A 27,908-nucleotide genomic window follows, 5' to 3' on the forward strand; every position below is an offset into this window, starting at 1 on the left:
CTGGGACACGGAGCCCTGCGCAGTCGGCTCTTTGGGCCACGCACAGGAGCCATGCTTGCTCAGGCACTACCGCAGCGTAAGCGCTAAGCACTCCCACGACTGCTGGCTACAGAGGATAAGCAGGGACTGATTGGGGGCTGCCAGCAGCAAGTGACTGCAAGGGCTTGGGGGTGAGGCCCTATTCAGTCACGCCGCTGCCGTGTGCACTGGCATGAAACTGCCAGTTAGTTGGTTGCGGGAGAGAACCCAGGACCTGGACCAATGCACCTGACTGAGGTGTGGAGCGTCTAACCCTGCTGACCTCCAGCCCCCAGGGGCTTGCTTCCCAACACAGCAAGTGCTTCTGAGTTATTCTCCATCACCCCCTCCCCCCAGGCCTGGGCTTCCACCCCCAGGAGGCTGCATCAGCCCCTTACCGAAATCCCTTAATCCCCACAGCCAGAAGAGCCACTAACCCACCAGCGCAGCAGGATTGCAGCTGCCTTCCAGTCACCTGCCCAGGGCACCAGGGGCGAGAGGGGAGGCGCTTGGGCCAGTCCTGCAGCCAGGGAAGAGCAAGCTCCTACTGCCAGCGAGTCCCCGCTGCCCACCCCAGGCTGTCCTCCGATGCCCAGCCCGGCACATGCAGGCCCCACTGCTCAGCCCTGATTTCCTTTTCCTTCTAATGATTGAGATGGATTTAAAGCCACACAAACCCCTCCCCATGCCTCTCAGCCCCACAGCGTAACTGCCAACCGAACCACCCGGCACCTCCCTATGGTGTTCACAGCCACCAGGGACCCCCTGCAGGCCTTTACCAGCTGCTAACCCCACCACCTAGCCCGAGTGCATGGGCTCAGCTCTGAGCCCTTGAGTGAATGTGATTCACTCCTCTGAGCTCCCCTGGGGTTGGCAGCCCTTTCAATGGTGCACGGATGCCCACGCCACAGGCCCCCTCAGTGCAGTGGAGGAGAAAAGAGCAGCATGGCCCCCCCAGCTACTGACCCAGGGATTTGCTCACTGCTGGGGAAGGTCACACATCACGTGTGCAGGAAGGTGGAAGTACAGCATCAGCAGAACCGCACCATTCCCCAGGGCCAGGATACAGATTCCTGCCTGGCCAGAGAGGAGCCCTCAGGAACAAGAGGCTCTAGCGACAGATCCCCAGGCAATGGTGCAGCCTGTCCCCACTTTACCACAAGGCCCTGGCACAAAAGCTGCAGTGCTAACTAGCTCCCAAAGCAGCACAGCAGATAGGCCGTCATGTCCCAGCTTTAGGCTGGGAACCACCGGGCATTAGAGACAGACCTAGGCAGAAGAGAGAACTCAGAGGGGCACTGGGCTCCTTCGTTAGCTGTGACTAGATAGCCAGTGGTAAGCCACTTACCAGACTGGGTGGCTAGCCTCGCGACCAATTTGCAAGCTCTACTGCTGTGAGTAGTCCTGCTCATCCTCTGGCCAAGCAAAACCCAGTCCCCAGCCACAAGAACAATCTGACGGCTATTCTCAGAACACCCCTTGCTTTATACTCTCCAGCTCAACAGGCTGCTTCGCGAGTGCCTGTGCTGAGGGGCCCTCAGAGAGAAATAGATGTTCCAGGAGATCCAAGTGCTTTACAAAATAAACTGAAATGTAAACACCCTGGGATCAAATCATTCATCACCCAAGTACAGTCACTCCTGGGTTGCAACGTGGCAGCTATCTGCTACACTGCAAAACGATTTCAAATAGGAAGAGCAACCCCAGACTGGGCTGGAACTGCAGGGGCAATTTAGGAAGTCAGAACAGAATCAGCCCATGGGAGTTAGGCCCCGATGCATGGTAGACAGCCCTGGCTCTCCAGAAAAATGGATTCCTACAGATCCCAGGACCGTGGTCTATCATAATCCGGGAACAGCCGCTCTGGTAAAACAGCTCTTCAAGTTTGGCCCTCAACAACATGGCTTGATTTTTACATGGAGTTTTTTTTGCTGGGTCTGAGACCCTGGTTACCCCTCACCGCACATGAAGTGATGCAAGGCTGAGAGTCAGGACCTTCGTTTCACATCTCACCAAAACCAGCCCCTGGAGCAGCACAGCACAGCACCCCAGCACCCCAGGCTGAATACTAGCGCCTAAGGAAGATGCCAGCCAGTGACTCACCAGCACCATTTCCCTCAACACGAGGTGCACCTTGGAGGCTTCCCATCCAAGTGCTGGCCTGGACCAACCCTGCCCAGAGATATCAAAGCACCGGGTATTCCAGCTGCAGGGGCCGAGGAAGGTCCTGACGGAGCTGGGAATTAAACGTGAAGTGTTCTATATGTTACAAGTGACAGAGCCTGCAGCCATCAGAGAAGCTACTTGGCAGTCTCAGGGCCACTGAGCCTTCTCACGTTGCTCCAGTAATTCTGGAGGAGCTGGGCAACTGCACTACATGGCCGAGGTCTAAATCTGCCGAGAGCACGATCGTGGCTGTGCAGGGGCACGTGGCGGGATCAGCTGCAAGGATGTGCTCTCTGGCAGCTGCTGTTTGCAAGAAGATCAGCTCAACAGACACTGTGAAATTCCAGCCCGGCTCCTGCCCTGGCAGGGTTTGCGGAGCACTGGCTGAGAATTTAAATTCAGCCAGTGCTCAGAAGCATCAGCTGAATGCAAAGCACATGGAGCAGAGAGGGAAGATGCAGGCAGCCGAGCCTGCGGCAAGGCAATCTGAAACCTACTGTTCCGCTGTGTCAGACAGCCAGGCGCAGAGCTAACTTCAAGCAGTGCTGACTGCACTGGGACAGAGGTCAGAGCACGAAGGGCAGGGCAGCATGGGAGCCCTTGGAGGAGGACGTCTAGGTGAGAGTGAGAAGAGGCCTAGTTACATCCCTCAAACCTGAAATTCCACATCATAGAATCATAGAATAGAATCATAGAATATTAGAGTTGGAAGGGACCTCAGGAGGTCATCTAGTCCAACCCCCTGCTCAAAGCAGGACTAACCTCAGCTATATCATCCCAACCAGGGCTTTGTCAAGCCTCAGCTTAAAAACCTGTAAGGATGGAGATTCCACCACCTCCCTAGGTAACCCATTCCAATGCTTCACCACCCTCCTAGTAAAAAACTTTTTCCTAATGTCCAACCTAGACCTCCCCCTGCAACTTGAGACCGTTGCTCCTTGTTCTGTCATCTGCCACCACCGAGAACAGCCTAGCCCCATCCTCCCTGGAACCCCCTTTCAGGTAGGCTATCAAATCCCCCCTCACTCGCTATCAAATCCCCCCTCACTCACATCCCTGGTGGCAAGGGTCAAAACTAGAGGCTTTTTGCCGATTTCTTGTTTTATTTTGAGAGCTGCTCAAAAGGAGAAGCCCAGAGAGACGGGCAGCTTCAGCGTGACGGAGAGCGTCTGACAGTCACCGTATCATGAAGCGTCAGTCCCAGCCAGAGCTATAGGGCAGAGAGCAGGGCCAGTGTCACAACACTGAGATGAAGGAAAAGGAACTGAGAGAGACACACACGCAAGCCTGCCGGGCTCACATGTGGGGTAACAGACCAAAGGGGTGTGAACGGCAGCTACACAGGATGTGGGATTAGTTTCATGAACATAAACAGCAGTTTCTCTCTCTGTTCCTAGACCATGATGAAGAGAAGCCAGACACAGCATGGGTGGGAGGAGGGCAGGGGCTGCTGAGACTGCTCCCTGGAGGATGCTGTCTGAAGTGACAACAAAAAAAAAAGTCAGTTTTAGCCCCATCTCTCTGGTCCCCAGCAGGGTCTCCCCATGAGGCTCCTGCAAGAAGCCAGGACAGGACATTCCCAGAGGGAATACCAGGAAGTAACCAAACCTGCTGACATGCACACACCAAATCCTCCTTGGATAATTCCTTCCATGGCTGACCACAGACTGCACGTGGATTGGAGGTTATAACCCTGGGCACATGGCACCCTTACACACGCCTCGGCTCATCCCCAACCTGGTCTAGCAAATGGGCACACCTGGCACCTCACATGCAACGCCTGGAATAGTCAGCTTCCCTGTAAGCAAATAAACCAAGGGAGCATTCCTTAAGCAGTGCCTGCTTCCAGCAAGAACAGCACCCAGCAGTCCCACCGGGCACCCGTCCGTCTTCGAACCCACTGACTGCTGAGCAAACCCACCGAGCCTCGTTCATTATCCCAGAGCGAAAGCCCAAGAACCCCCCTCCCTGCTGCACCGCACCAACCGCAGCAGAATCTGGTGTAGCAGCATGTCGGGGTCACGTCCAAGGACTGGAACGCAGTGTGCATGCCCTGGCCTTGAGAATGAACTCTGCCCCTTGCTGCTGTATAGATCACCCAGCCCTGGCTGGCTGAGCATGCTCCTGAGGGCTATGGGAATGGGCAGGACGCTCTGTGGGGCAGACGGAGTTTCTGCCGAGATCCATGGGTAGAAAGGAAAACTACAAAGCAGCATTAAATGTGAACTGGCCCACGCTGGAGTCTGGCCCATGGCTCAGCCCTGCTCCTCTCCATAGCCCACTGGCACAGCCTACTCTATGCTCAAGTCATTACATACCACTGAGGATGGCGCAAAAGTGAGGGCTCGGCCATGCCACGCCACCTTACCAGAATGCACAGGGCTGACAGCTCACGACCCCTAGTCTGAAAACCCCTGCTCTCAGCAGCCTCTCAGGTGGAGAGACCAGGACGCAGGTCAGTCTTGGAGTGAGAATCCAGACCGTGTCTGATGGGGTCACCTCCCACAGCCCCGGTGGGGCATTTGGGGCCTGCAGCAGATACTGGGGAGTTTTGGGGTGGATGGGTGGCACTGTCCCATGAACACTGGGCTCTTCCATCAGCTGCCTCCCGAGAGCCACTGACAGACAAGGTAACTCCCTCGGCATGCAACTGCATCAGCCAAACAAGAACTCTGGGCTCTTCTCCATGCGCATGGCAAGTGGCAGCGCTGCCCTAACTGGAATCCACAGATCTCCATAGCATTCAGAGCAGGGACCGGCAGCCTGCCCGCAAGGGATTAGCACTGCAGCACTACCCCAGCACTCAGTGCACTCTGCCCGAGGAGCAGCTGCACTTGGCTAAGGCCAGCACCGCTTTGCTGTCACCAGACAGAGTGCCCAGGACGACGACATGAGACGCCAAACACAGCTACCCTGTCCTTGAGTATCTAGCCACGCCCACCAGGAGCGTCACCTACAAAGGGAGTGCAGAACAGCTGCTGCCCACACATCCAGGCAAGGCCGGGACATCAACACCAGGCCCTGACGCTGAACAGGGAAGTCCAGGCACCTGAGGTATGAACTCCAGAACACCCGGCAACCAGTGAGCAGAGGAGCCTGCCCCACATCCCCGTCGAGCTCCAGCAATCACTCAAGGCCCCTCAGTCTGAAAGGACAGGCAGCAAGTGCAACTGCCCTGCAAGGGTTACGAAATCCCTGCTGCTGTTGTAGGAGAAGAGATGTTGCAGCAGCGTAAGAGGAGATCAGCAGCAGGCTGGTAACACTCTGCTCTGTGTTCAAGCTGTGAGAGCGAAGGCTGGTTTCATGCTCATAACTGGGTCACACATATTAATTCACTGACTTGCTGCACGGATGTCGCAGACAGATTCCAGCCAACAGGGAATCCGGATTTAAAACAACAAGTTGCCCTTTAACTAGAAAAGGGCCAGAGGGGCCTTAGACTGAGACCTCCCCACCCCCGCTGCACTCCAGGAAACTTGGATGAAAACGGCAAGCCCACAACCCTGCACACCTGCCAGGAAGTGAAGTGAAGTGAGCAGCCAACTGAAGCACAGACAAGCTGCTCGGAGTTGGCCCTGCCGCTCTGTCCTTACCTCACCTCAGCACCCGGGCACCCAGCTGAACTGCACGCTGAGCCCAGCCCTGCGACAGAGGCCTGGTCTCCACGCACAGCCTGCATGTCACAGCTTCCCAGGGGTCAGGCCCAACCTAGCCTCTGCCGGGTTTTCTCATGAGCAACTCCCACCTGCAAGGGCTCTTCGGGTCTGTTCTCCCTCGGCCTGCAGCTCACTGCACGCTACACACACAAACATCGCACCCCTCACCTACACAGCCACGTCCTGCCGCTCCCCTGCGCCCACCCACAGCTCAGCCCAGCCGGTCATGTCCTGTCATGTCCTTCGGGCGCTGCCAGTCCTGTGAGCACAGCGCCGAGCACAGCACGGGGGGCACCTGCGCCGGGCACCCCGAACTGCACCCCGGCGTGTAATGCCAGCGCAGCCCGGCCCGGGACCCGGCAGCGCGGGGCTGGGGCCCCTCCGCGCACAGCCCGAGTTCCGCCCAGCGCGCTCCTGCCCCACCGCTGCGCTGAGCGCTCTGCACCCGCGGCTCGCCCGCCGCAGCAGGAAACAGGAGCGGAGCCGGAGCCTCCCATGCGGCCAGAGCCCAGAGACAAGGCAGCCGGGCCGGAGCGCAGGACCGCCGCCTGCTCAGCGGGGCAGCCCCGGAGACCCCAGGGACAGCCCCGAGCATCCGCCGCCGCAGCTGTCCGGGAGCCCGCGCCCCATGCGCCAAGCCCCGCCAGGCGGCCCGCCCCGCCCCGCTGTCCCCCCAGCCCCAGCCCCCTGCACCGGTGCCCGGCCCCGCATCGCGCTCTTAGGGCAGCAGTCCGTCCGTCCGTCCGTCCGCCCCCCCGGGGCCACTACCCCCCCCAGCCGCCCCACTCTGCCCTAGAGCCCCCCCGGGCCGGGCCCGCCCCCGCGGCCCGCACTCACCGTAGCCGCTCCCCTCCTCCTCCTCCATGCTGCCCGCCGCGCCGCGCCGCCCGCCCGCCGTGTCTGCCCCGCGCCGCGCCACTCCCGCCGGCCGGCCGGGCCCCGCCTCGCTCGCTCCTCCCCGCCGGGGGGCGGGGTCACAGCGGGGCGGGGCCTCCGAAGCCGGGCCGGGAGTGGCCATGGGGCAGGGACACGTGACGCCGGAGGTGGGGGGGGGGGGCGCTAGCGTTTGCGCGTGCGTGGACTCCCTGCGGTCCCGGCCGCCCCGTGGCTGAATCCGTCTTCCTGGGTCCGAGGGGCGGGGCGCCGGGACTCCTGGGTTCTCTGCCCGGCTGGGGGGGGGCGGGGCGCCGGGACTCCTGGGTTCTCTGCCCGGCTGGGGGGGGCGGGGCGCCGGGACTCCTGGGTTCTCTGCCCGGCTCTGGCTGACGTCGGGCACGTCACTTCATCTCCGCCGCTGCCCCCCCAGCCCTACGGCGGGGCCACCTGCAGCCCCCGCCTGCCTCCCCGCGGTCCCGCACGGCTTTGGGGTGCTGGAAGGGGAGGGGGCGCCCCACGGGGGGGCTAGGTGCGGTGCCCGAGAGGCGCTAGAGGACGACTGGCCGGTGCAGCCCCCCCGGTATGCGGGGGTAGGTCAGGTGACACGTTGCTAATGTTGGTTGTATGTTAGCACCCAGCATGTGCAGGGCGCTGTACAACACAGCAGGAACGGGCCCTGCTGCCTAGAGACAGAGGATGGACCCGCGGAAGAAGGAATCCAGGGATGCTGGTGAGGGCTGGGCCGGGCCAGGCCAGGCCAGGCTCTCGCCCGCCCCCCCCAGGGCCAGTTGTTCAGCACTGCCCCTGCACTCAGCACTCTGGCTGGCCAGCACCCAGCACCCGGGAGAACCGGCTGGAAGGCACTGGTCACTCAGAGTTGCTTGGAAGAGACTCACGCTGGCTCTTCCGCCTGAGTGCAGCTGGGTGATTTGAAGGGCTGCAGTGCGGCCCTGCCCTTGACTCAGGCTCACTGAGCCAGCGCAGCAGGCTGGCACGGCAGGGCTGCTTCCATGAGGGCTTTATGCTTCTGAAGGGGTGTTTGTTGTAGATGATGCTTTCTTCTGCCTTTCACCCAACACTGGCAGATGAGTAGCTGGCCTCTGCACCCTGTGGTTGGGAACAGCCCTAGCAGCCCTGCGGCCAGTGCCAACTTACATTTAAAGGGTTTATCAGCGACCAGCCATGCCAGCAGCACAGGCCTCTCTGGAGCCCCTCCAGCAGCATGGCAGAAGGGAGAATGTTGCAGTGGAGCAACCGTCTGTCCTGGGTAGTGCTAGGCAGGCTTAGCCAAGCAGTGATGGCACAGGTATTCTCCCCTGCCTCCTCTAGCCCAACACAGTAACTGAGTGCTTGCCCGATGGAAGATGAAGAGTTTTTCTCCCTAACTCTGATCAGAGACGGCCACAGGCTGTTTCACTCCAAACTACCAGTGTGTGTCCAGAGCTGGGGAGGGAGGAGGAAGGGGTCACTGACTGCAGCTGTGAAAGCCAATTTGGGTAGAGGTTAAAGGTGACCAGCTAAGGCTTTAAAGAGCTTCTTGCTGCTCTGTGCAGTGTAAAACCAACCCTTCCACAAGCAGCTGCTTTCCCTTTTGTGCCTAGCCCCAAGCCCCACCACAGCAGGAAGCTATTTCCCCAAGATGCAAAGCATTTGTTGGCAGCTGTTCTGGGATCAGAGATGCACAGAAGCCTTTGGAGGTTACAACAGCCACATTCTCTTTAGCAGAGGGAGTTAGCCTCCAGACAGATGCATGACTCTGCTATTTCCTAGTCCCCCCTCCCCCCCACCACAGAGATTGGCACTTCCTGACCCATCACTCAGGCTGCCCGTGCACTGCTAAAGATAGCCCACATCCAAGGAGCATCAACCAGTCAAGGACCTCCCAGCCTACGCATCACCCGGAACAGGCGAGGTCAGGGATGGCTCTTCACCAGCCACCGTGAGCAATGACAAAAAACAGGAGACAGCCAGGGCTCTCAAAACTGGTCACTTTATTGCACCAGGACCTTGGCAATAGCTGAGGCTACTGCATTGTCCCCAGCAGGAGGTGCAAAATACAACCATTTACAGACCAGCTCCTGGTATCTACACACATATACACTGAGATTATAGAGCCATTAATCAGCAAACTGTACATGATGTCAGAATAAACCCCGCTGGGGGAGGGGCAGAGTCTCACGCTGGCATCTTTCCCCTCCCCTAAGTGGAAAATTTAAATAACTGCAAATCCTAGCCCTAACTGCCATTAAACAGGCTTTGATATATGTACATATCTGAGATAATGAAAGGATTCCCAGCCATTAACCCCTTCACCCAAGCCTGTTCAGCTGACACACAACTCACAGGTGGGGTGCAAAGGGTTAAGGTGGGAAGAGAAATGCATGACAGCTCTCAGGGTCCCAGTGAGCAGATCAGATCAGACCAGGAGAGTGCAGGGCCCTGCCCGTGGAAGAACTGGAGAACATCCTTTTCCTGGGAATTGCACAGCAGAGAGGTTTGGTAAAGGGGGCAGTGGTGCGGGGACGCAGTGACAGAGGTAGCAGGCAGACAGGAACGCGCAGCAGCAGATGGCGGGAGCCAGCCTCCACGGAAGCAGCAGTGCCCCAGGAGATCTTCCCACTCAGCTGGAAAGCGACAGCTGTTAGCCCAGCAGAGACCCCCCATCTGCTCCCCTCACAGCAGCTCCCCTCCGCAGTGAGCAGGGAGCACTCCCCCAGCTCTCCATTGCTGCGGAGTGGCTAGGAAGTCAAATGGAGCGAAGTCAAGGCAGGGACACTGGGGGCTAGTAGCTGAGGCCAACAGCTGCTCTCTGGGCAGGGATCCACAGAGCTGGACCACGCTGTGGCAGGGGACGGCCCCCTTATCCCTCTTTGGCACCAAGCCTGGTCCTACTGGTGCCATGTCCCAGCTAGACAGAAGGGCAGAAGCAAACGGGGGTGCCCAGCACGGCACAGGAAGCCAAACTGGACGGGGTGACACTCACCAAGAGCAGGGTGAAGTGGCCTGTCTGAACCCATCACTCCCTCCGCCCAGGTGGCAAGCGTCCTGAAGGGGACAGGCAGAGGCAGCTCTTGGGGCTGGAGGGTCGGGTGGGGAGAGGAGATCGGGGTGGAGGGCAGGCACTAACAGAAAGCTGCAGCAGCCTCACAGCCCATTAGCAGGGCTCATGTTTGCAAGGCAGAACACAGCAGGAGGCAGGCATGTTTCTGGCTGTGCAGACCCAGCTCCAAGCAGCAGAGGCGACCTGGGAGCAGCAATGACAACGGGCCGCTCACAGGCACTTCCCTGCCCAAAAGCACCGGGCTTGATACAATCCCAGCACCTTGCTGTGGGCCTGAGGCAAGTGGAGCAGGGAAGGGCCCGGCAGGCGGAGTGCAACCGCAGCACGGTCCCAGCGCTGCACAGCCAGGGAGGCTCGGGCAGCCCGAATCCCCCGGTGAACGGAGGAGCCTGCAGCAAGCTCAGCGCAGCTGGGCATAGGGAGTCTGCTGGAAGCCCAGTGTAAGGAGCGGAGGAGTCGCCCAGTGGCTGTGATGATCCAGAGCAGGGTCTGCTCTGCAGCCGAGCCTGGCCACGGGGACACGCCCTAAGGGGCCCTTCCTGCTGGAGGCCAGGCACCCGTGCCCACGCGACGCTCCTGGACATTGTGCTGAGAGGCAGCACCATGGCAGGGGGAAGGGAGAGATGAGGGGGTCTTAAAGCACTTGAACCAGCCAGGCTGGCTACCCTCCAGCAGTGTCAGCCCCACGGCACCCTGGGGCAGCCAGGCCAGGCCCCGACACGCCTCCACCTTCCCCCATGGCCAAGCACCAGCCTCTGGGGATGGACCCATTTGTCTCACCCCAAGATGGGGGGAGCCCCAGAGCAGCTGCCTTTGCTCCCATCGTGCCCAGGATGCTGAGCCCCGGTGGTGCAGAGGACAGCCAGCCACGGCCCGTCACACACCCCTGCCCTCAGCCTGGGGCGGCTTCCCTTGGCTGCCAGATGCTGCAGTAAGCAAGTCAGCTGGGAGGGAAGAGTTGTCATTAGCACCACGTGGTTCAGCCACTCTGCCCCCTTGCCCCAGTGCCAGGACCAAACCGCCAGCTCCCGCTGGGCCCCGCTGTCTCAGAGCCGGTAGCTCAGGCTGGCCACCTTCGCTGGATGAGTCACAGACCAGAAGTTGCGCCTGCTCTGCAGTTTCTGGAAGGCATTGAAGTGTCTCCTCCGTTCCCTCCGGAGCTTTTTACTCTTCTTCACCTGCATGGGAGCAGAGTCCACGTCAGAGCCAGGGGAGGGGCCTCGGGGTCACCATTGCACAGCTCTCACCCCCAGACACACCAGCTGGCTCCCAGAGGAAATCCGCCAGGACAGGAGGCAGAAGCCCAGGGAAGGGATCGGTTGCCTGAGACCAAGCCCAGTCGTTCCCTCTACACACAGGATCAGGTCCCCAGCAATAAGCCGGGATGCTCCGCTAACACCAGACCCCAGCTCCTCACCTTCCCACTGTCGAAATCCTCGTCCCAGTCGTCGGTGACTCTCTTGCTCTGGGCCCACCTGGCATCCCGAATGGCGTCCTGGCTAATAGCCGAGATCTCACCCTCCCACGTCAACACTGCAAAGCAGAGAGGCCCATCAGCGACCGCGGGCAGCACCAAGCCACAGGGCCAGGCTGCTCCTGGCTGAGACGGGCCCATGGAGAGGGAGCGCCTGGATGACCTGGAAGGCTGTGCTGACAGTGTAAGAAACAGACCCGCTTCCACCGGGCTCTTTACAGCAGTCCTCCTCGGAACGCCAGGCAGGGAGGCTCGGGCCCCAGAGCCCGGTGGGGACATGCCGTTACACGGCAGCCTCAGGCGGCCGCACGCTGGCAACACGCAGCCCAGGGCAGCAGGGAGCTTTGCTACAGGACTGAGCAGCTGCGCACGGCCCCGGGGAGGCAGCCTGAGTGTGGGGACATTACCTGGCTTCCCGTATGCTTTATCCAAGGAATTCCTGAGCAGCTCCTGGACCACGCCAGCCTCCTCCTGGCTCTCCCACGCTCTGACAGGGCCCCGCCCCTCCGCTGGGCCAGAGGCAGCCCAGCTGCGCTCGTCACGGTCTCGGAGCTGGCCGTCCCAGATGCACACCGGCACTGTGGAGACCAGGGAGGGGTGAGAACGCAGGCGTAGGAACAGACGTGCCTCAAGACCTACATGGGGGGGGCCTGTGTCCTGAACCACATCTCGATCTGAGGGGACATTACATGGCCTCAGCACTACGCCAGCCCCACACAGCAGGGGCTCCTCGGGGCTCTGTGGGGCCCCAGCCCCACAAGGCTGGCAGAGGGGCAGTCTTCAGGAACGCTGCTATTACAACCCTGTTACAGGCAGAGCCAGGCCCCCCAGCCCAGCCCCGTGGAGCTACGAGCTGCCGGATCAGCCTAGTAAGGGTGCAACAGCCTTCCCCCCCCCCCCAGGGGACAAGTGCCTGACAGCCAGGGGGGGCAATGCCCTCACCCCCCTAGTGACGGGCACAGGACACAGCCAATGAGAGCCCTAGCAGCCGAGCCGGGAGGCTTTTCCTGACGGAGCGTGACCAATCCCGGCTGTGAACAAGGCCTAGAAGAGGGTCTGCAGGGCAGAGGGGATGGGCAGAAGCCAGCCTGCTGTTTCAGGGGCCGAGGCAGCGCAGCCAGGAGCCAGAGCGCAGCGCACACAGCTGGGCAGCAGCCAGTACCTGCAGTGCTGTCCCGGGGGGGTAGGCCATTCACAGCCGCCTGCTCTGGGCTGGGCTTGGAGGCTCTGCGGCTGGGGCTCTCCGTCCGCTGGCACTTCTGATGCTTGATCTCGCCATCCTCCGCCTCCAAAGCCTGCTGCTGCCGGTGCTTTGCGCCGCAGAGCTCCCTGGCCCTGGGCGCCACGGGCACAGCCTCGCCCTTCGCGGAGCCGCTGCTGTGAAGTCAGAGCCAGGGTCAGACTGGCGCCAGAGGCCAGCAAGAGTTGTTCACACAGAAGCTTCCCCTCACCCCCCCAGGCCCAGGAGAAGAGCCAGCCCAGTCTCTCTGGCATGCCCTGCGCTGGAGCTGCATCAGATTCTCCGGCAGCAGCTGGGGCCATCCTGTCACCACAGCCAGGGTGCAGGGAGAGTCCCGGACCCCCAGCACCTCGCCAGCAGAGCTCCCCCATGCTCCAGTGGCTCTCCCTGCCTTGCAGACCCATGAGCCCTTTGGGCAGGAGGGCAGCAAGGCCAAGGGCCAGGGAGGGACTCAGGCTGGCTTCACGGCAGGGATAAAGGACTCAGGGCCAGGCCCCGCCACCAGCACAGCCCAGCCGGGTCCGGGCACCACCCCTAGCTCAGCGCTCTGGCCAGCGCAGGGCTGAGCTGCTTGGCCCACGCGCTGCTGCTCCAGCAAGGCCAGGACCTCCCCCGCCCCCTCACCTGCCAAAGGGAGAGGTGGCGGGGCTGTGATCTTCCTCCAGCTGCCGCATTCTCTTCCTCCTCCTCTTCCGGGGGGTGATGGTCCCAGGGCCCACGTGGCTGCTGGAGTCTGAGGCTTGAGGCCTGTGCTCCCACGCCAGCTTGTGACGGCCCAGCCCCTCTCTCTGCCCGCTGCCTGACTTCCTGATCGCAGCCTCCTCCCGCACAGCGACCTCACTCGTACCCTCCTCCAGGGACTGCCTCTTCCGGGGGGGGCTGGAGAGCCCAGCCCCCTCGCCGCTGGCACCTGCTGGGCCCGGGCCATGGGGGACGGTCTCTGCTTCAAGATGCTGTTTCCGTCGTCTCTTCTCCCTGCCGTGGTGTGGCGGGCGGGCGGGCTGGCTGCCAGCCTGGGGGAGGCGGGAGCTGCACAGGGGCTGCGAGGCTGGGCTGGGGATGGAGCTGCAGGGGGGAACCAGAGATTTGGGAGCAGATGAGGGCACCCTGGGGAGAGGGGGAGAGGCAGATGTGCTGACGTGGTCCAGGGGTCCGTCCAGAGGGCAGCCCTTTCCCCCATCCCAGGAGAGTCTCAGCCTTCAGCTGTGAGCAGTCACAGGGAGACCCCTGCCCTGGCAGAGCCAGGAGGGAAGAGGCAGTCCATGGCAGAACAGCCGGAGCAGGTGAACGGGGACACATGGGGCGCAGGCAGCCTCCACTGAGGAGGGAGGGGCGGGGGTGGTCGGCTGGGGGCCGGGAAGCAGCTGACAGCGGACTGAGCATTTCACCGGGGGCCTTGCGCAGGCAGCAGGGCAGGCGCAGCACAACATGTGCAGGAGAAGGAACCCCAAAGCTGCCAGCCATGCGGCCCAGCCTGGACTCTCTGGGGCTCTGCCAGACACACAGGTCCAGCCACACACGGCCCCACAACACTGCTACAGGGGTGTCTGCCCAGACTCGCACAGGCTCCTGGACAAGGGCAGGCCCCACAGAAGGTGCCCGCAGCTGGAGGCGGTGGCATTGGAGAGCAGCCTGAGCCAGCCCTGCAATTCAGAGGCGCTGTGCCGCCTTTGGGGGACTCGTTCCCTTGGCAGACAAGCAGGTCCACATCGCAGCACCCACCACGGACGCCAGACCCCACGGTGCACATCAGCCGGCCGGCTCTAGAGACGCTGCAGAAAGGCCCCGCCGAGCGAGAGCCTCTGGAGCGTCTGCGTGGCTTACCTGGACTTGCCGAGAGGCCAGGGCGAGGTGGAGGCAGGGTGGGTGGTGCTCGTGGGAAAGGCGTGGTTGGCGAATGCTGGGCGGGGTGGCGCATGGCGGTCACTTCCGCTCGCCCTCCACGGGGTGCTGCCCTGCAGTTATCGACATAAATAAAAACTTGGTGGTCTAAAGAGAGGTTCCCATGAGCCAAGAGGGGAAAACAAAAAGGGGAGCCCAGAGAAGGGGAGGGGGGCGGACAGACAGGGAGGAGCGGGGGATGGGAGGAGAAGAATCAGAAGTGTTCTCAGTTAGAAACACAAAGGAAGAGAGGAAGGAAGGACATTTAAACAGAAACCCTAACACAGGCTGTGGGAGCAGAGCCCTGCCCGGGGCAGGCGAGCCTGGCCCTGCACAAAGCGAGGTGCTCCCACAAGCCACTGGAGGGAGGGTGGGCGGGCGGCACAGCGCACGCTCCCCGCGGCAGCGTCCTCCCATGGCAGCACCGGCTCGGACTGGCCCGGGAGGCAGCACCAGCGGTGGGTCTGGCCTGTGTGGCTCCTGGGGAGGGCTGGCTAGACCCCACCGCAGGGGATGTCATGGCAAGTCACTTGGGACCAACACTGCACACAGGAACTGCTCCCTTCCACTCCTCCCCCAGGGTGCGAGCCCGGCAGACGTGGGGCCGGCAGTCCCGGGGGCAGGTGGGCGAGTGACACTGGGCAGCCGAGGGCAAATAAGCAAGAAACCCAGAGGCGCTGCCCTCCCAGCAGCAATCTGCCACGGGGGCTTTCTGGAAGCCTGGGCCCCATGCAATGGCTCAGCACTGCCTCATGCTGGGCACAGGGTCCGACCTCACACCCATGGGGGGAGGCCTCGCATGGCTCTCACGATCACAACGCCAGACCCACCTTCTTAGCAGACAGGGCCAGCTTCTTGGCAGGTGGGGGCGACATGGTGCTGCTCAGATCCAGGGCTGCACCGGCCAGCAGCGGGGATTTTAATTTCACCACCGGGGGGTCCTCCAAGCCGGCCGGCGTGGCAGCCTGCTCAGCAGACGCGGCTGGGCCAGGCTCCATTTCCTGAGAGGTGCAGAAGCCGTTGGCCCCGCTCCTAGCCTGCAGGGATCCTTTGGCTGAGTCACCGCCCCTGCTGTGTGACGGGCTGGCAGAGCTGCTGCTGCAGGAGTCCTTCCGCTGCGGCTGGGCGTCCTCCCCGCTGCCCTTGGGCTCACGGCTGGGCGCAGCCGGCTCCACCGGAGGCCTGGGTGAGGTAGGCGACGGCGACTCCTTGCTCTCCCAGGAGCGCTGCTTCGAGAACTCGGCTTTGTCCCTGCTCGCTTCGCTGGTGTCACAGAAGCCCTGGGACGCAGCAAGTGGCTTCTTGGGCCTCCCAGCCAGCTGGTCCGAGAGCACAGCTGCCATGTGCACAGCTCTGGCCGCCAGTCGGGGCGAGGGGAATCCGGCAGGGGACCTGGCCTGAGCAGTCCCATTCTGCAGTTTGGGTCCTGCCCCAAGCACACCACGGGCCACCGGGATCCCGGCCTCCTCTGCTCCCTGCAGCTTCTTCCCTGGCCCCACGTCTGGTCTCTAGGCAAAGCCAAGCAGAGAAGTCGAGTTGGAGGTGATTCAGGGAGCCGGGAGCTAAGCCCTGCTCAGCACAGCTGGCCACGGGGTATGGCTGGGGAGGAGAACAAGTCCTGGGACGTGCAGGCCCCCGCTGCCCTTTGTCACCTGCCAGGACGTGGCCTCTGCTAGCAGCAGCAAGGAACCTCGGAGGAGCACGTGCAGCTCGAGTGGCTTCACCCACGCAGAGGTCCCTGCGGTAGAGGCCACATCCCACCCACTAACCGTCCTGGCACGGCCGCAGTGTCCCAGGCCCTATGGCAGCGAGAGGCAGCCCCTGCACCGAGCCGGGGTCCCTCTCCCAGCAGCAGCACAGGGCAGGACGGCGGCGGCGCCGTGCTCTGCGAGTCTCGGGAATGGGCAGATGGCTGCTGGCAGGAGACCTGCACACTTACTTGGCCGGTCAGTGGCGAGGACAGTGGCCCGTTGGCAACAGTTTTCTTGATCTGGTCAGAGACGATGCTGGCCCGGCCAGGCAGGGCAGAGGCAGCCTTGGCAATGGGCCCCTCGGTGTTCTTCCTGGAGCTCGGGATTCTGGCCAAGGACAGAGAAACACATGTCTCCAGAGGGACTCAGCGGAGCCCCGGGCTGGGTGGCTTGGGATCAGGAGAGATGCTGAGCAAACTGGGGCCAGGTCACCCGGAGCCATCCCAGAACCCCAGCTGGAGACCTCAACCCCAGCCAAGGACTGATGGAGCCCTCGGGACAGGCTGGCATCCATGGGCCAGGCCAGCGAGAGCACTGCTGCCCCAGCATCCATCACCCCAGCTAGGCACACACCACTAGTCCTCCCAGGAAAGCAGCACTTGGAGCAGCTCACTGAGTAGGAGGCCAGGGATCCCGGGCCAGAGGGGCCAGGATGTGACGCTGTCTGGTGCCTGAGCAACCATTTGTAACATCACTGATGTCAGTATTGCAAAATTACAACAAACCTTGCAAAACGCCATGGAAGGTATCACTGGAAAAGTTCTGATCTACGGAGCATCACAAGCTCATCTATACAGGTATCACCTCCGGATGGTAATGTAAGCTACGAATGTGTGTGGTATTTCTGTATCTAAAACAGGTGCTGCTGTCTGTGCTACTGGGTGACACAGCACCACCCCCACTAGATTAGCCTCAGCCCGGCCTGCCCAGCCCGACCCAGGGCCAGTCAAGGGCCTCAGCTACCCAAGGAGCCCTGGGACTGGGAGAGAAGCCAGGGGCTATGCCTATGAGTCATCAGGACATGTCCAGACAAGCCTGTGAACAGGGAACTCCAAGTGCGGCTTTTCCATGCAGAGGAGTTGTGGGTGGGCTTATGTCTGAAGCAGCCTAGGCCACATGGCAAAAGGACACGAGGCAGCTGCACCGTCTCCATCTTCATTCCTGCTTCCTATCTCTGCCTCAACTAGTCTACATCTGAAGCCGTGAAGCGAAGGGCTGAGACCCATGCAGGTACTGGACGTATTCCAGAGGAACCGTACAAGCCTGCAAAGTCCAATGCTGCTAAGAATCTGCTGTACACATCAAAGTCGTGTGTGTGCAGCTGATTGCTTGGACCATTTAACATCTCATCTTGTTTGCTTCTTTCCTTTTATAACAAACCTTTAGTTTTAGTTTCTAAAGGACGGGCTGGCGGCGTGGTAGTCTGGGTCAGATCCAAACCAATATTGACCTGGTAATGTGGCTGACCCTTTAGGGATCAGGAGAACTTTTTGCAAAGGGAATAGCGTTTTAATAACTTCTCTCTTTACTGAACCTAGCTGCTGCCTGGGAGCCAGAGACCAAAATGCAATAAAGGGGGTTGTGTGACTTCTTGATAACCAGTGTGGGCAATCAGCAGCTCTGTTTGTGACTGGCTGGTGAATCTAGCTGCAGTGTTAGCCACCAGTGGGGGAGAATCTGCTCTCCTGACCGTGGCATTTTCAGGGGGGCTACCCAAGGCAGGTAGGGGTCACAAGGAGTAGCACAAGGGATGGGCCTGCAGCAGACAGGGATTTCCCACGGTGCTTACCGTAAATAGAACAGCACGTAGGCCTGCTGGTTGAGGACGACCTTGATGTTGCTGGAGTGGACCAGCGAGTCGTTCATCTGGTACCACTGCCCGTTACTGGCCTGAGGGAGGAGAGTGCAACAGACAGTGGCAGAGACCCAGCTCAGAGCCAGGGAGGACTGCAGCGCCCGAGGGAGTGCTACGCCAGGCCTGCCTCAGCGCAGCCTCCCAGAAACCTCTGGCCAGCCCCAGGGCAGGGCAGAGCAGGGAATCCCCTGGCAGGAGAGAGCACAGCAGGCTGCCCAGGGCAGCAGCAGGGAGCTGGGGTGAGACAGCACCCACCATCCAGCTGGGTTCACCCAGCACCACACATTCAGCCATGCCTGGCCTGCGAGGGTGCTCCTCCGCCACATGCACACTACGGGCAATGCTCCACAGCACCTCCTTCGGGGAGCTCACCTTCACGTAGCAGTAGTAGTGCCCAGCATGGCAGCTGTATCCCGAATGCACCAGCACTGCATACAAGCCGTACACGACCGGGCAGCCATTGCTCTGAGACATGTAGGGACGAATGTTCAGGAACTCAGGGTACCCCACATCCTGCCAGGAGAGACCGGCATCAGGGAACCTGCCCTTGCAGCTTCCCTGGCTCAAGAGACAGATCTCAGGCATAAGGTGCTCACACTGCCCTGGACGCCCCTTGGCAGGAGGGGGATGTCGGCATCAGCTAGCCCAGATCTGCGACCAGAGGAGTCACCCACCCGCCTGCACGGCACAGCACAGCTACCCCACAATGCAGCAGGGGGCACAGAAGAGGCCAGGGTGGCCTCCTGGGAGGGGCTGCGGGCCAGGATTGACGTGCAGGGGCAGGGTTTTGGCTGGGGGGCCTGGCACTACGCCCTGTGCTAGCCATGCTCCTTCCGGCCCTGCTTTCCGGGCGCAAGGCGCACACTCCAGGGATGTCCCTGCGCAGGCACCCACCTTGGTGATTTTACCCCCGCTGAAGTTGGCGAAGCGCTTGAGGGAGAGCGTGAGGACGTTGGAGGCACGGTGGATGGTGAAGCGCTTGGTGGCTGGCACCTTCCTCTTGCATCTGCACAGAAGAGAGGGGTGAGCTCCCACTGTCACGCTGCTCCTGCCACCAACCCCGGCTCCTGCTGGTGGACAGCTCACGGGGGTTGGACATAACCACCCCAGCCTGGCACAGCCCAGCGTGAGACGCTGCCCTGAGGCAGGGCACCCCTTCTCTTCAGGAGGCCGGAACTGACTCACCCGGAGCCCTGCTGCTGCGCGTGGCTCTGCACAGCCAGGCTTCACACCTGATCTGAGTTGGCATCAGGGAGCCCAGCCGACTCCACACAGGCAGAGTGGAGAGGAGCTGGAGAGGCCGTCATGCCATGCTGCAGCTCGCAGGGCAGCCTTCGGGAGCTCGCCCCCCCAACCAGCAGGTCCCAGTGCAGGGGACGACTCACTTGGCACACATGTAGGCGTTCTCCCCGCTCAGCACGTCCGCTCGCACAAACAGCTCCAGCGCTCGCACTATGTTGGCAGCTTGCTGCAACAACAGCGGGGAGTTAGAGGGCAGAGTCCACGCACCGGGGACACAGCTGCCTGCCAGCTCCACAGGGCTCTGGGGCACTAGCCTGGGGCCAAGGCCAGACCGCCTGTGCCTGGTGAGATTGTCACCGTGCAGCCACTCGGGCTGACTGCTCCTCGGGGTGCAAGGGGACTGCGCGCACAGGTGCTAACTCGCCCAGTGGCAACATAGCCTCACCCCCACGTGAGAGGAGGCTGGTGGCAGTCTCCGTAGGACCGTGCATGACTGGCATTCCCTGTACAGCTGCAGGGGACGGTGCCCCTGCACTATTCCTCAACCCTGGGCTGGTATCGCCCCCTGGGAGCAGCCTCGTGAACGTGGCTCCAGCTCTCGGCAGGCCCAGAATCTCAAATCTTCCCTTGCCGTTCCCCCTGCCGGGCCAGTGGACCAGCGCACTGTACCCTGATCTCCAAAGCCACGTCCAGGTAGGGGTCGTAGGTGTCCGAGACGCTCTTGCACACCGAACACTTCACTGAAAGAGAAGCGGAGAGCCATGATCCACCCGCACCGGAGGCAGAACCCTGGAAGAGCTGGCAGCGTTGCACTTTGCTGGGGGGCAGGAGGCAGCCAAGGAGTCTCCCCTCCCTGGATCTGGGCCCTGGAAGGCAGTATCAGAAAAGCAGAGACCAGGCTCTCTGCTCACCTCCCTCAGTCCACCCAGAAGCAGCAGCAGCAGAACTCTCTGTGCAAGTGCTGGAAGCAGAGTGCGTGGAGCTGGGTGGCCCTGAACCAGGCACTGCTGTGGACACTGCCTACTCCAGAGGGACAGGTCTGCATCCTTGCTGGGTGTCAGGGAGCCCTCAGAGCCCGTCTGCCCAAGAGCCTTCTGCATGCACAGGGGCTGGGGGTGGGAGAGGAATACTATTTTCGCCACCGCAGTGTCTTGGGCTGGGGCCCAAAGGGAATTGAATGGGCCCCTGATAGGAAGCTGCCAGGGATGCTCAGGTCTGTCTGGGCCCAAGGACATAGCGCTCCACAAGCTGCACTCACCCCGGGACCGCAGGTAACCGCCAAAGATCTGATGAACCAGCGTTGTAGCCTGAGTCTGACGATCCAACCTAAGAAACAAGCAGCTGGTTCCGCACAGTCCCCTCCTCTACCCACCACTTGCCTCTGAACCAGGCCCCCCCAGCTGCAGCACCCAGAAGGATCCAGGACTGCACCAGGCTGGGAGGCCTGACTCCCCACACTCCAGAGTCTGCTGGACTCAAGAACAGCAGGGACAGGCTCCGACACTTCTGCACTAGTGCAACAAGGCCCTGGGGATGCAGGGGCCACAGCCAGTCCCCTCAAAACTGCATAGCCACAGGCCTTCACCACAGCCATAAACCAGCGGAGAAGTCAGCTGCGAGGCGCTGGTGCAAATGGCGGCGGAGACTTGCCCAGCCTCAGGAAGGGACTGGAACGAACCGGGGAGGGGAGGCATGTTAGGGCCAGGGCAGAGGTCTGAAACATGAGGACTCCGATCATTTTAGCGGCAGTGAGCAGGTCTGGACGTGGGATCCACGACATGCCCTCAGTGCTCCAGGCCAAGGGACACCGGCCATGGCCAACACACTGAACAAGGAAGGAGGAGACAGTGGCAGACAGGCCCCTCCGGCCCAGAGGTCTACGTGCTGAGTTCCAAGGCGCATGGGCAGCAGGTTGGATCCTGGCGCTCCAAGGCATGGCCCTTTCCCCAGAGGGGCTGCAGGGCTGGCACGCCAGCATGCTTCTCCCCAGAGGCCAGGTGCCGCTACACCACAACGTGCCCCCATTGCACCGTGTGCTCATCCTGGGCGGTCCCCAGCTGCTGCTGCTCTCTCAGAGAGCGAGGACTGGGCTTTCACCAATCTTTGGAGGGTCTGGCTAAGAGGGCAGCAGGGAAGCGGCACACCTGGGGCTCTGCAGAGGCACCACCTACTTGGTATAGCCGTTCAGGCAGGCCTTCTGCATGGCATCGATGGTGTAGCGCAGAAACTCATGTGCATCCTCCTGGCTACCAAAGCGGAAGTGCCGAGCGATCTCTGCAAGAAGGGAGAGAAACGAGTCAGCCAGCTCCCTGCCTCCGCGCCCAGATCCCTTCCTTCACACAGGAATGGGCCACTTGGAGCCAGACCAGCAGTCCAGCTGAGTTAGGCCCCTGGCTCCTACCCGGGGCTGGGCGAGCGACTCACGTGACCCGTTCAGGGACACACTGCTTTAGTGAGTCACCTGTAAGGAGGCGGCGGGAGATTCGTGCCTGGACTCAGGCAGAGAAAGCCCCCCAAAGTGCACCTCTCCCAGTAGCACCAGGCAAAGGGGGCGGAAGGGAGGGCTTGCGTCCTTACTTTTGAGATCTCTGATGAAAGACACCGGCTTGATTGCATTGCCACTGTTGGCAAAAGCTTGGATCATGTGATTCTGCATAATGCACAGCATGCAAAAGCCTCCTTGATGACCTGCAACGGGAGGGGGAGGAGAGAAAGGGGGTTAGGCGCAGATCTCCCTGCAGGAGCCACACGCTCTGTGCAATCCAGATGAACAAATGCAGAACCTGCCTGGCGCCCACTCCTCAAACAGGCAGAGCCTGGAGCTCCAAGCCCTAGCAGCAGGTTTCCAGCCTGCCCTGCACAGCCAGAACCTCCAGGTGCAGCTGTGCAGCATTCACAATGGAGGCCATGATACCTAAGGCAGGGGCCGCCAGCCTTCTTCTGCTTTCACTGCAGTTAACTCAGTTAACACATGCGCCCAAGCCGCTGGGTTATCCTAGGCTGGGTGTGAGCTGCCACACTGCAACGCCCCACCTGCCTTACTGGTGCTGTGCACACCCACGTGAGGCCCTAAGACATCTGGCAGCCCAGCCCAGGGGCTTTTGTGCTCCACTAAGCTGAACCGCGTGCAAAGCCTTTCCCAGTGAGTTGTGGGGGAACCTGTCCATCCTGGTGGGAACATGGGGAAGGCACTGGAGGACAATCAGCATTCAACCAGCAAAGCAAGCAAGTTCCCAGTCTGCGGGAACGCAGCACTCTGGCTCGCCGGGGCGTCGGGGGCTCAGATGCACAGCAGTGGGGCAGCAGTGTGTGTGTGTGTGTGTGTGTGTGTGTGTGTGGACAGAGGCCTGAAGAAAAGCCAGGTTAACTTTGCTGTGAGAAATGCCCTGAGAGCCATCAAGACCCCGATGTCACATTACCAAGTGACCATCACCGCGGAATCTCTTCAGATCAGCTGCTTCTCACAGGCAATGGTCACCTCCCCCGGGCAGCACGTGCCCGCCAGAGCAATTGAGACACCGCGCGTACCACAAAGCTAGTGGTGCAGACCTCTGCTGCAGCCTTAGTGACCTATGCAGACTGCACCTCTTCTGCCAGGGCTTCCTGCAGTCACTCAGCAGCCCACAGAGATGGGAACAGGGAGCCTTGCTTAGAGCTCTGCTCTCCAGAATGCCGGCAGATCTCAGCACTGGCTCTCCCCATTCCCAGCTGCTTCCAGCAGGCTCTGCACAGTAAAGACAAGACTGAGAGCTGGCAATGCAGCGGGAAATGAGGAGGAGCAGGCCAGCGATAGGGGGTCATCCAGGAGAGGAGCAGACGACAGAACAGCACATGCAAGGGAAGAGGGGAACAGCTGAGGGAGAGAGAAACGAAACGAAAGCGCCCAGATACCACGGCAGTGGGCCCAACATAAGAACTTGGGTGGGTAAAGCAGAGACGGGTCAGTTATACACCACCCCTCCCTCCCAAGCCATGCACACCCAGGAAGAGAAGGTCAGTGACTGGGCTGGAGGCAGGAATGGTTGAGAGGGTTTCTGGCCTGGGGGCGCTCAGACCAGGTGATTGTAATGGTCCCATCTGGCCTTAGGGAATTCACACACCAGCCTCCGCCCCAACCAGCCCTTTCAGTGAGCAACTGACGTAGGTGCCACAGGGCACTGCATGGGGAGATGTCACCCAGCGCACGCCTCAGAACCCTCAGCAGCAGCCAGGCACCAGCCATGGACTCTGAAGAAGCACCGCACGGATCCTCAGCTCAGAGGTTCAGCGACCGCAGGCCGGCTGGCCCTTCCCCCACTCACAGCTGCGGCTGTGCTCCTTGGACAGCAGGTAGTTTGCCAGCGGCGGTGTGTAAGTCAGACACTGCACAGTGGAGTTCAAGAAGCAGGTGTTGCCCAGGTTGTGGAGTCCTGCTCCGACCCTGTAAACCCGTTCCCATTTCATGGACAGGCGCTCCATTGGGAAGAGAACTTTCTGGGGCGCTGGGACACCGTCCCCAGAGCCTCCCAAAGCACGATCACTCCCTGCAAGAGAGAGAGCAGTCACTGAGAAAGGAGACACAGCCCTGGTTGACCTGGAAAAATTAGATGGACCTAGCTATGGCGCTCGGGTGTGTGAAACATGTATACCCCGAGTGCCGTAGCTAGGTCGACCTAACCCCGGTGTAGACAGTAGCTAAACTGACAGAAGAATTCTTCCATCAACGAGGCTACTGCCTTTCCGAATGGTGGATTAACTACAGCAATTACAGGAAAACCTCTTCCATCGCCGGAGGAAGCACCTACACCATGGTGCTGCAGTCGCAGAACTGCTATGCCACTGCAGCGTCCACAGTGTAGACAAGCCCAGACATTACAGGGAAGAGATCTCAGCAGATTCAGACACACCGAGACTGGAAAGAGGAGCAGCTTCCAACCCCAGAGAGTCCTCTACGCACCCGGTTTCCTGATCTGGGCCTCCTCAGAGCTCTTCTGGCGACTGGCACTTTCTGTCTTGGGGTTCAGCAGAACGTACTTGCCCTTCAGGCTCTCCAGCTGGTAGGAGAAGCTCTTGCTAGCTGGCTCAAACTCTATCTTCTGCAGCAGGATCTTCTTGGCAGAAGACGCCAGGAGTTTGCCCAGCTCACCATTGTCAGTGGAGTCCTTCCGGCCCGGCTTGAGAGCCTCCTTCAGCTTGTCCACTATCGGCATGACGCATCCCTGGGGGGAGTGGGCTCAGCTCACTAGCCGGGGCAGCGTCTCTCTGCAGAGGAAAGTTGGAGGAGAGACGGACAGGCAGGTTAGCCAGTCAGGAACGTCACAGCGATTACCAGGCATGGAGACATTTCCAGGCAGGTGGTTTCAGCAGTGCTGTAACCCTGGCCTGGCCGCCACCCAACACGACTCGAGAGCTCTGAGCACAGCAGCTGGATTCCCATGGGTATAGTTCGACAGCCCCTGGTCAGGCGCATCAGCTGTGCTGGCTCTGGAGAGAAGCTCCTCAGCCTGCCGCAGACATGGGTGAGTAACACACGCTCCAGGACTGCAGGATTTAAATAATCAGGAAGAGCAAGCAGATGTGTCACTTGTCCTATGAGCACCCGCACACACCCCATCCTGCAACAACACACTCCCTGGCCCCACACACACCAGTTTGGACCATGAGGATCACACAAACAGTCAGTAACACCCCTTCAATCAGCCCAGGGGTACAGGGTGCTCCCTCTGCCTCCTCCTCGCCCAAGACTAAGCACCCTGCTGGCACAGGCTGAACAGGGGGGACTGAACTTGAGCCCTAACTGTGGGGCCAAGACCCCACTTTCCCCCCAGCCAGGTGTCTGCTTTGAAAGCGCTAGCCATTCTGGTCCTGGCTGGCACTGACCCATAATCACTGTCCCTCTGACCAGCCCCACATTCACCCTCCTGCTGGCTGAGACAGCTCAGTTAGGGCAAGCCCTCAGGTGCACACAGAGCAGCTCCAGGTGAGTGGTTGCAGATCTGTGTCACACACGGGACACCGCAGCCCTTACCTTAAGCGTTTGGACTCAGCCAGCCCCCGTGGATACATCTGCTCTGGCTGTCAAGCACTCAGGCTAGGAAGGGGCAGGGGCGAGGAAGCCAGGTGTCGTCCCCTGCCCTTGAATTCAGAAGCCCTTCTCCACCTGTTAAGTCAGCGAAGACGCTGTGCTGGGTGCAGAGAAGGCGGGTGGTGATCAGCGCCCATGGAGTGAACAGCTGAAGAGTTTGTGCCCCCAGTTCCCCCCACCCTCCTTCCAGCAGCAACCCACGCGCACAGAGTGCAGGTGGCTGGGGCAACTTCCGCCAAATGCCTGAGACGGGACAGGGACAAGCTGCTCTCCTGAAGTAACTCAGGCATGAGGAGAGATGCCACGCCACTCTGAGCGCCCACAGTTCAGCTGACAACTGCAGGGCAGCTTCCCCCAGACTAGCCAGGCCCTGCCAGAGAGAGACGCTCCTGCCCAGCTCCATGCCCGTTTAGTCCTTGGCCTCTGCTGAAGGATGCTAGGGTGATTCCACACAGTGCGACCGAGGGGCCTGCGTCCTGGCCATCAGAAGCCAGCTTGAGCCCACTGAGTCACGCCACCCCAGCCACTAATGCGGCAGGGCCACAGCCTGCAGTCCTAGCACCCCTCCCTCCCTCCCCTGCGCCGCCAAGGCCCGCACAGACTGAACTATCTGAAACTGCACCGGCTTTCCAGGGGCTGAAATCGGATGGAGACCCCAGGACACCAGCCCGGCTCTTGCTCCCCCGTCCCCGGCGTGCCTGTGCAGACAGGCCAGGATCAGGCCAGGCTCCGGACCGGGACCGGCTTTGCAGAGTTTGACCCGTTCACACGGACGGCCACTTCCTGCACCTACCGACCGGCAGGCCCGCGCCGCAACGAGCCCGACCCCAGGCCGGGCCTTCCCCCCAGGCCAGCACGGCCCAGGGGTACAAGCGAGGGCCCTGCAAGGAAGCCCTGGCGGGAGGGCTCCGAGTCCCGCCGCAGCAGCCGTGCCCCCTTCCTAGCCACAGCCTCCCTCGCTCCGGCTGGGGCCAAGGCTCTGCCGGCCCGCGCCGCTCGCCCCGGACAGCCCTGCCTGACCCATCCCCGGGCTGGGCCGGGCCGGGCCGCTCAGCTCCCAGCCTGGCTGGCGGCTGCTGCCCGGGGCCGGGAGGGGGGAGAAGCGGCCCTTCGGGAAGGGAGGCAGGACGCCTGCCCAGAGCCCGGCAGCCGCCGCCGTGACCAGCCCAGCGCGGCCCCTCAGAGGCAACCGGGCTAGAGGCCGCCGCGTGACCCCGGGACCGGACCGGACCGGACCGCTCCGCTCCCCCCGGGCTATGCGGCTGTCCCGGGCGCGCCCCGCACGGCACCGGGGAGCCCGAGCTGCCGCCTGCAGCCAGCCAGCGCCGCCGGCCCCCGCGCCCGACCCGCCAGCCTCGCTGCCCGGGCCCGCCACGTGCTCCGCCTCCCCCGCGCCGCGCCGGGCCGGGCCGGGCCGCGCCGCGCTGCGGGTCCCGCCCTTGGCCCCCAGCGGGCAGCGGCCGGCGGGTCTCTGGGCCCAGGCTCGGGAGCCGCCCGCGCCCGCCCGCCCGCGGGGCCCGCTACCTGCTCCAGCCTCGCGCACCATCCGGGGCTCCGGCCCGGCCCGGCCCGGCCGCGCCGCACGTGTCCGCTGCGCCTCCGAGAGGAGGCGCGGCCGGGTTCCAACCAACGCGTCACAAGAGACAAAAGCGACCACTTCCGCCCAAACACCCCGCCGCCGGCCGCCGCCCTGAGCAAACATGGCGGACTGGCACGTCCGGTTCCGGCACCCTACCCAAACATGGCTGCGCGGCACTTCCGGTTCCGGTTGGAGCTGGTCAGGATGGGAACCGGAAGCAGGAAGCAGCCCGCAAGTATCCCCGTTCTATGACGACTGGGCCCCGCCCCCGGTCGTTATCTTGGCGCCGCCTTGGCCTGGCTGGGGTGACGTCACGTCACCAGGTGCCCAGCCGGGCTGTGCGGCCCCTACCTGCCCCCCCCATGGCGAGCGGCCCCTGCCCGGCCCGGCCCGGCCCGTGAAACCAGCCCCCCGCGGGCCCCGCGCTCAGCCTTGCCCGGCAACGGGCCCTGCCCGCCGCGGCAGCCGGTGCGGAGCCAGGCCGCCGGGCTGGACGGAGCACGGAGGGGGACCCCGCGTCCGGCCCTTGTCTGCCCCCGCCAGCGCGGCTCGGCCCGGCCCGGCCCGGCTATAGGCTCCGTCTCACGGGCAGGGACGGAGCCGGGTCACAGCAGCGTCCCCCAGTAACACGGGCGGCCGTGGCCGGGGTCGAAGGGTAGCGTGTCCCGGGGCCGGCTGGGCTGTGCGGGGGAACGGGCGGACAAGCCGCTCGGCCTCGGTGCCTGTTGTCCCTCCCCGGCATGCAGGGGAGCTCGGCAGGTGTCTAGTCCAGCCCTGCTCACAGCAGGACCCACCCCGCCTAAACCAGCCCAGCCGGGCCTTACACCCCTCCCCAGATGGAGATTCCCCCACCTCCCTGGGTAACCCATCCCAGTGCTTCATCACCTACCTAGGGACAAAGTATTTCCTAATGTCCAACCTAGACCTGCCCCACTGCAACTTGAGACCATCGCTCCTAGTTCTGTCATCTGCCACCACCGAGAACAGCCTAGCTCCACCCTACCTGGATCCCCCTTTCAGGTAGTTAAAGGCTGCTATCAAATCC

The 27,908-nt window shown here is 61.9% G+C and overlaps 2 protein-coding genes across 7 annotated transcripts in view; both read right to left on the reverse strand.

Annotated features, from left to right (window-relative positions):
* CYTH1 (cytohesin 1) overlaps nt 1-6,829 on the reverse strand; it is a 39,041-nt gene extending 32,212 nt beyond the window's left edge. The window contains exon 1 of the mRNA XM_067547174.1: nt 6,678-6,829. Coding sequence (XP_067403275.1) covers nt 6,678-6,705 — 28 coding nt within the window. The 5' untranslated portion in view covers nt 6,706-6,829. The remainder of the gene's footprint in view (nt 1-6,677) is intronic.
* A 1,861-nt stretch (nt 6,830-8,690) lies between these two features.
* USP36 (ubiquitin specific peptidase 36) lies at nt 8,691-27,010 on the reverse strand. 6 transcript variants are annotated; one of them, XM_067547177.1, is made up of 20 exons: nt 26,828-27,003; nt 25,228-25,384; nt 24,157-24,461; nt 23,522-23,743; nt 21,798-21,908; nt 21,392-21,494; nt 20,479-20,546; nt 19,890-19,960; nt 19,364-19,446; nt 18,873-18,984; nt 18,351-18,491; nt 17,913-18,013; nt 16,312-16,450; nt 15,203-15,880; nt 14,316-14,446; nt 13,116-13,598; nt 12,414-12,628; nt 11,659-11,829; nt 11,195-11,310; nt 8,691-10,955 (listed from the first exon to the last, which is right to left on the reverse strand). In XM_067547177.1, the coding sequence occupies exons 3-20, from the start codon at nt 24,407-24,409 to the stop codon at nt 10,824-10,826; spliced, it is 3,330 nt and encodes a 1,109-aa protein (XP_067403278.1). In that variant the 5' UTR covers nt 24,410-24,461; nt 25,228-25,384; nt 26,828-27,003; the 3' UTR covers nt 8,691-10,823. The 6 variants fall into 6 exon arrangements, with proteins under 6 accessions (XP_067403278.1, XP_067403277.1, XP_067403279.1 ...); XM_067547176.1 differs by having other exon boundaries at nt 26,809-27,003; XM_067547178.1 differs by having other exon boundaries at nt 13,116-13,556; nt 26,809-27,002.
* Between the last annotated feature and the right edge of the window lie 898 nt (nt 27,011-27,908).

Source organism: Emydura macquarii, unplaced genomic scaffold (assembly GCF_026122565.2).
Source record: "Emydura macquarii macquarii isolate MOO-44397 ecotype Brisbane River unplaced genomic scaffold, CSIRO-AGI_Emac_v2 contig_1230, whole genome shotgun sequence".
NCBI classification, from domain to species: Eukaryota; Metazoa; Chordata; order Testudines; family Chelidae; genus Emydura; species Emydura macquarii.

What these genes read in the sequence shown, in the direction of transcription:
- USP36 (XM_067547177.1), bottom strand. Translation starts at nt 24,409, where the DNA reads ATGCCGATAGTGGACAAGCTGAAGGAGGCTCTCAAGCCGGGCCGGAAG. An exon ending in GCGGGGGTAAAATCACCAAG is followed by an intron (nt 18,492 to 18,872) that starts GTGGGTGCCTGC and finishes CTCTCCTGGCAG; the next exon opens with GATGTGGGGTACCCTGAGTT. An exon ending in GCCACCTCTCCCTTTGGCAG is followed by an intron (nt 12,629 to 13,115) that starts GTGAGGGGGCGG and finishes CTGACTTCACAG; the next exon opens with CAGCGGCTCCGCGAAGGGCG.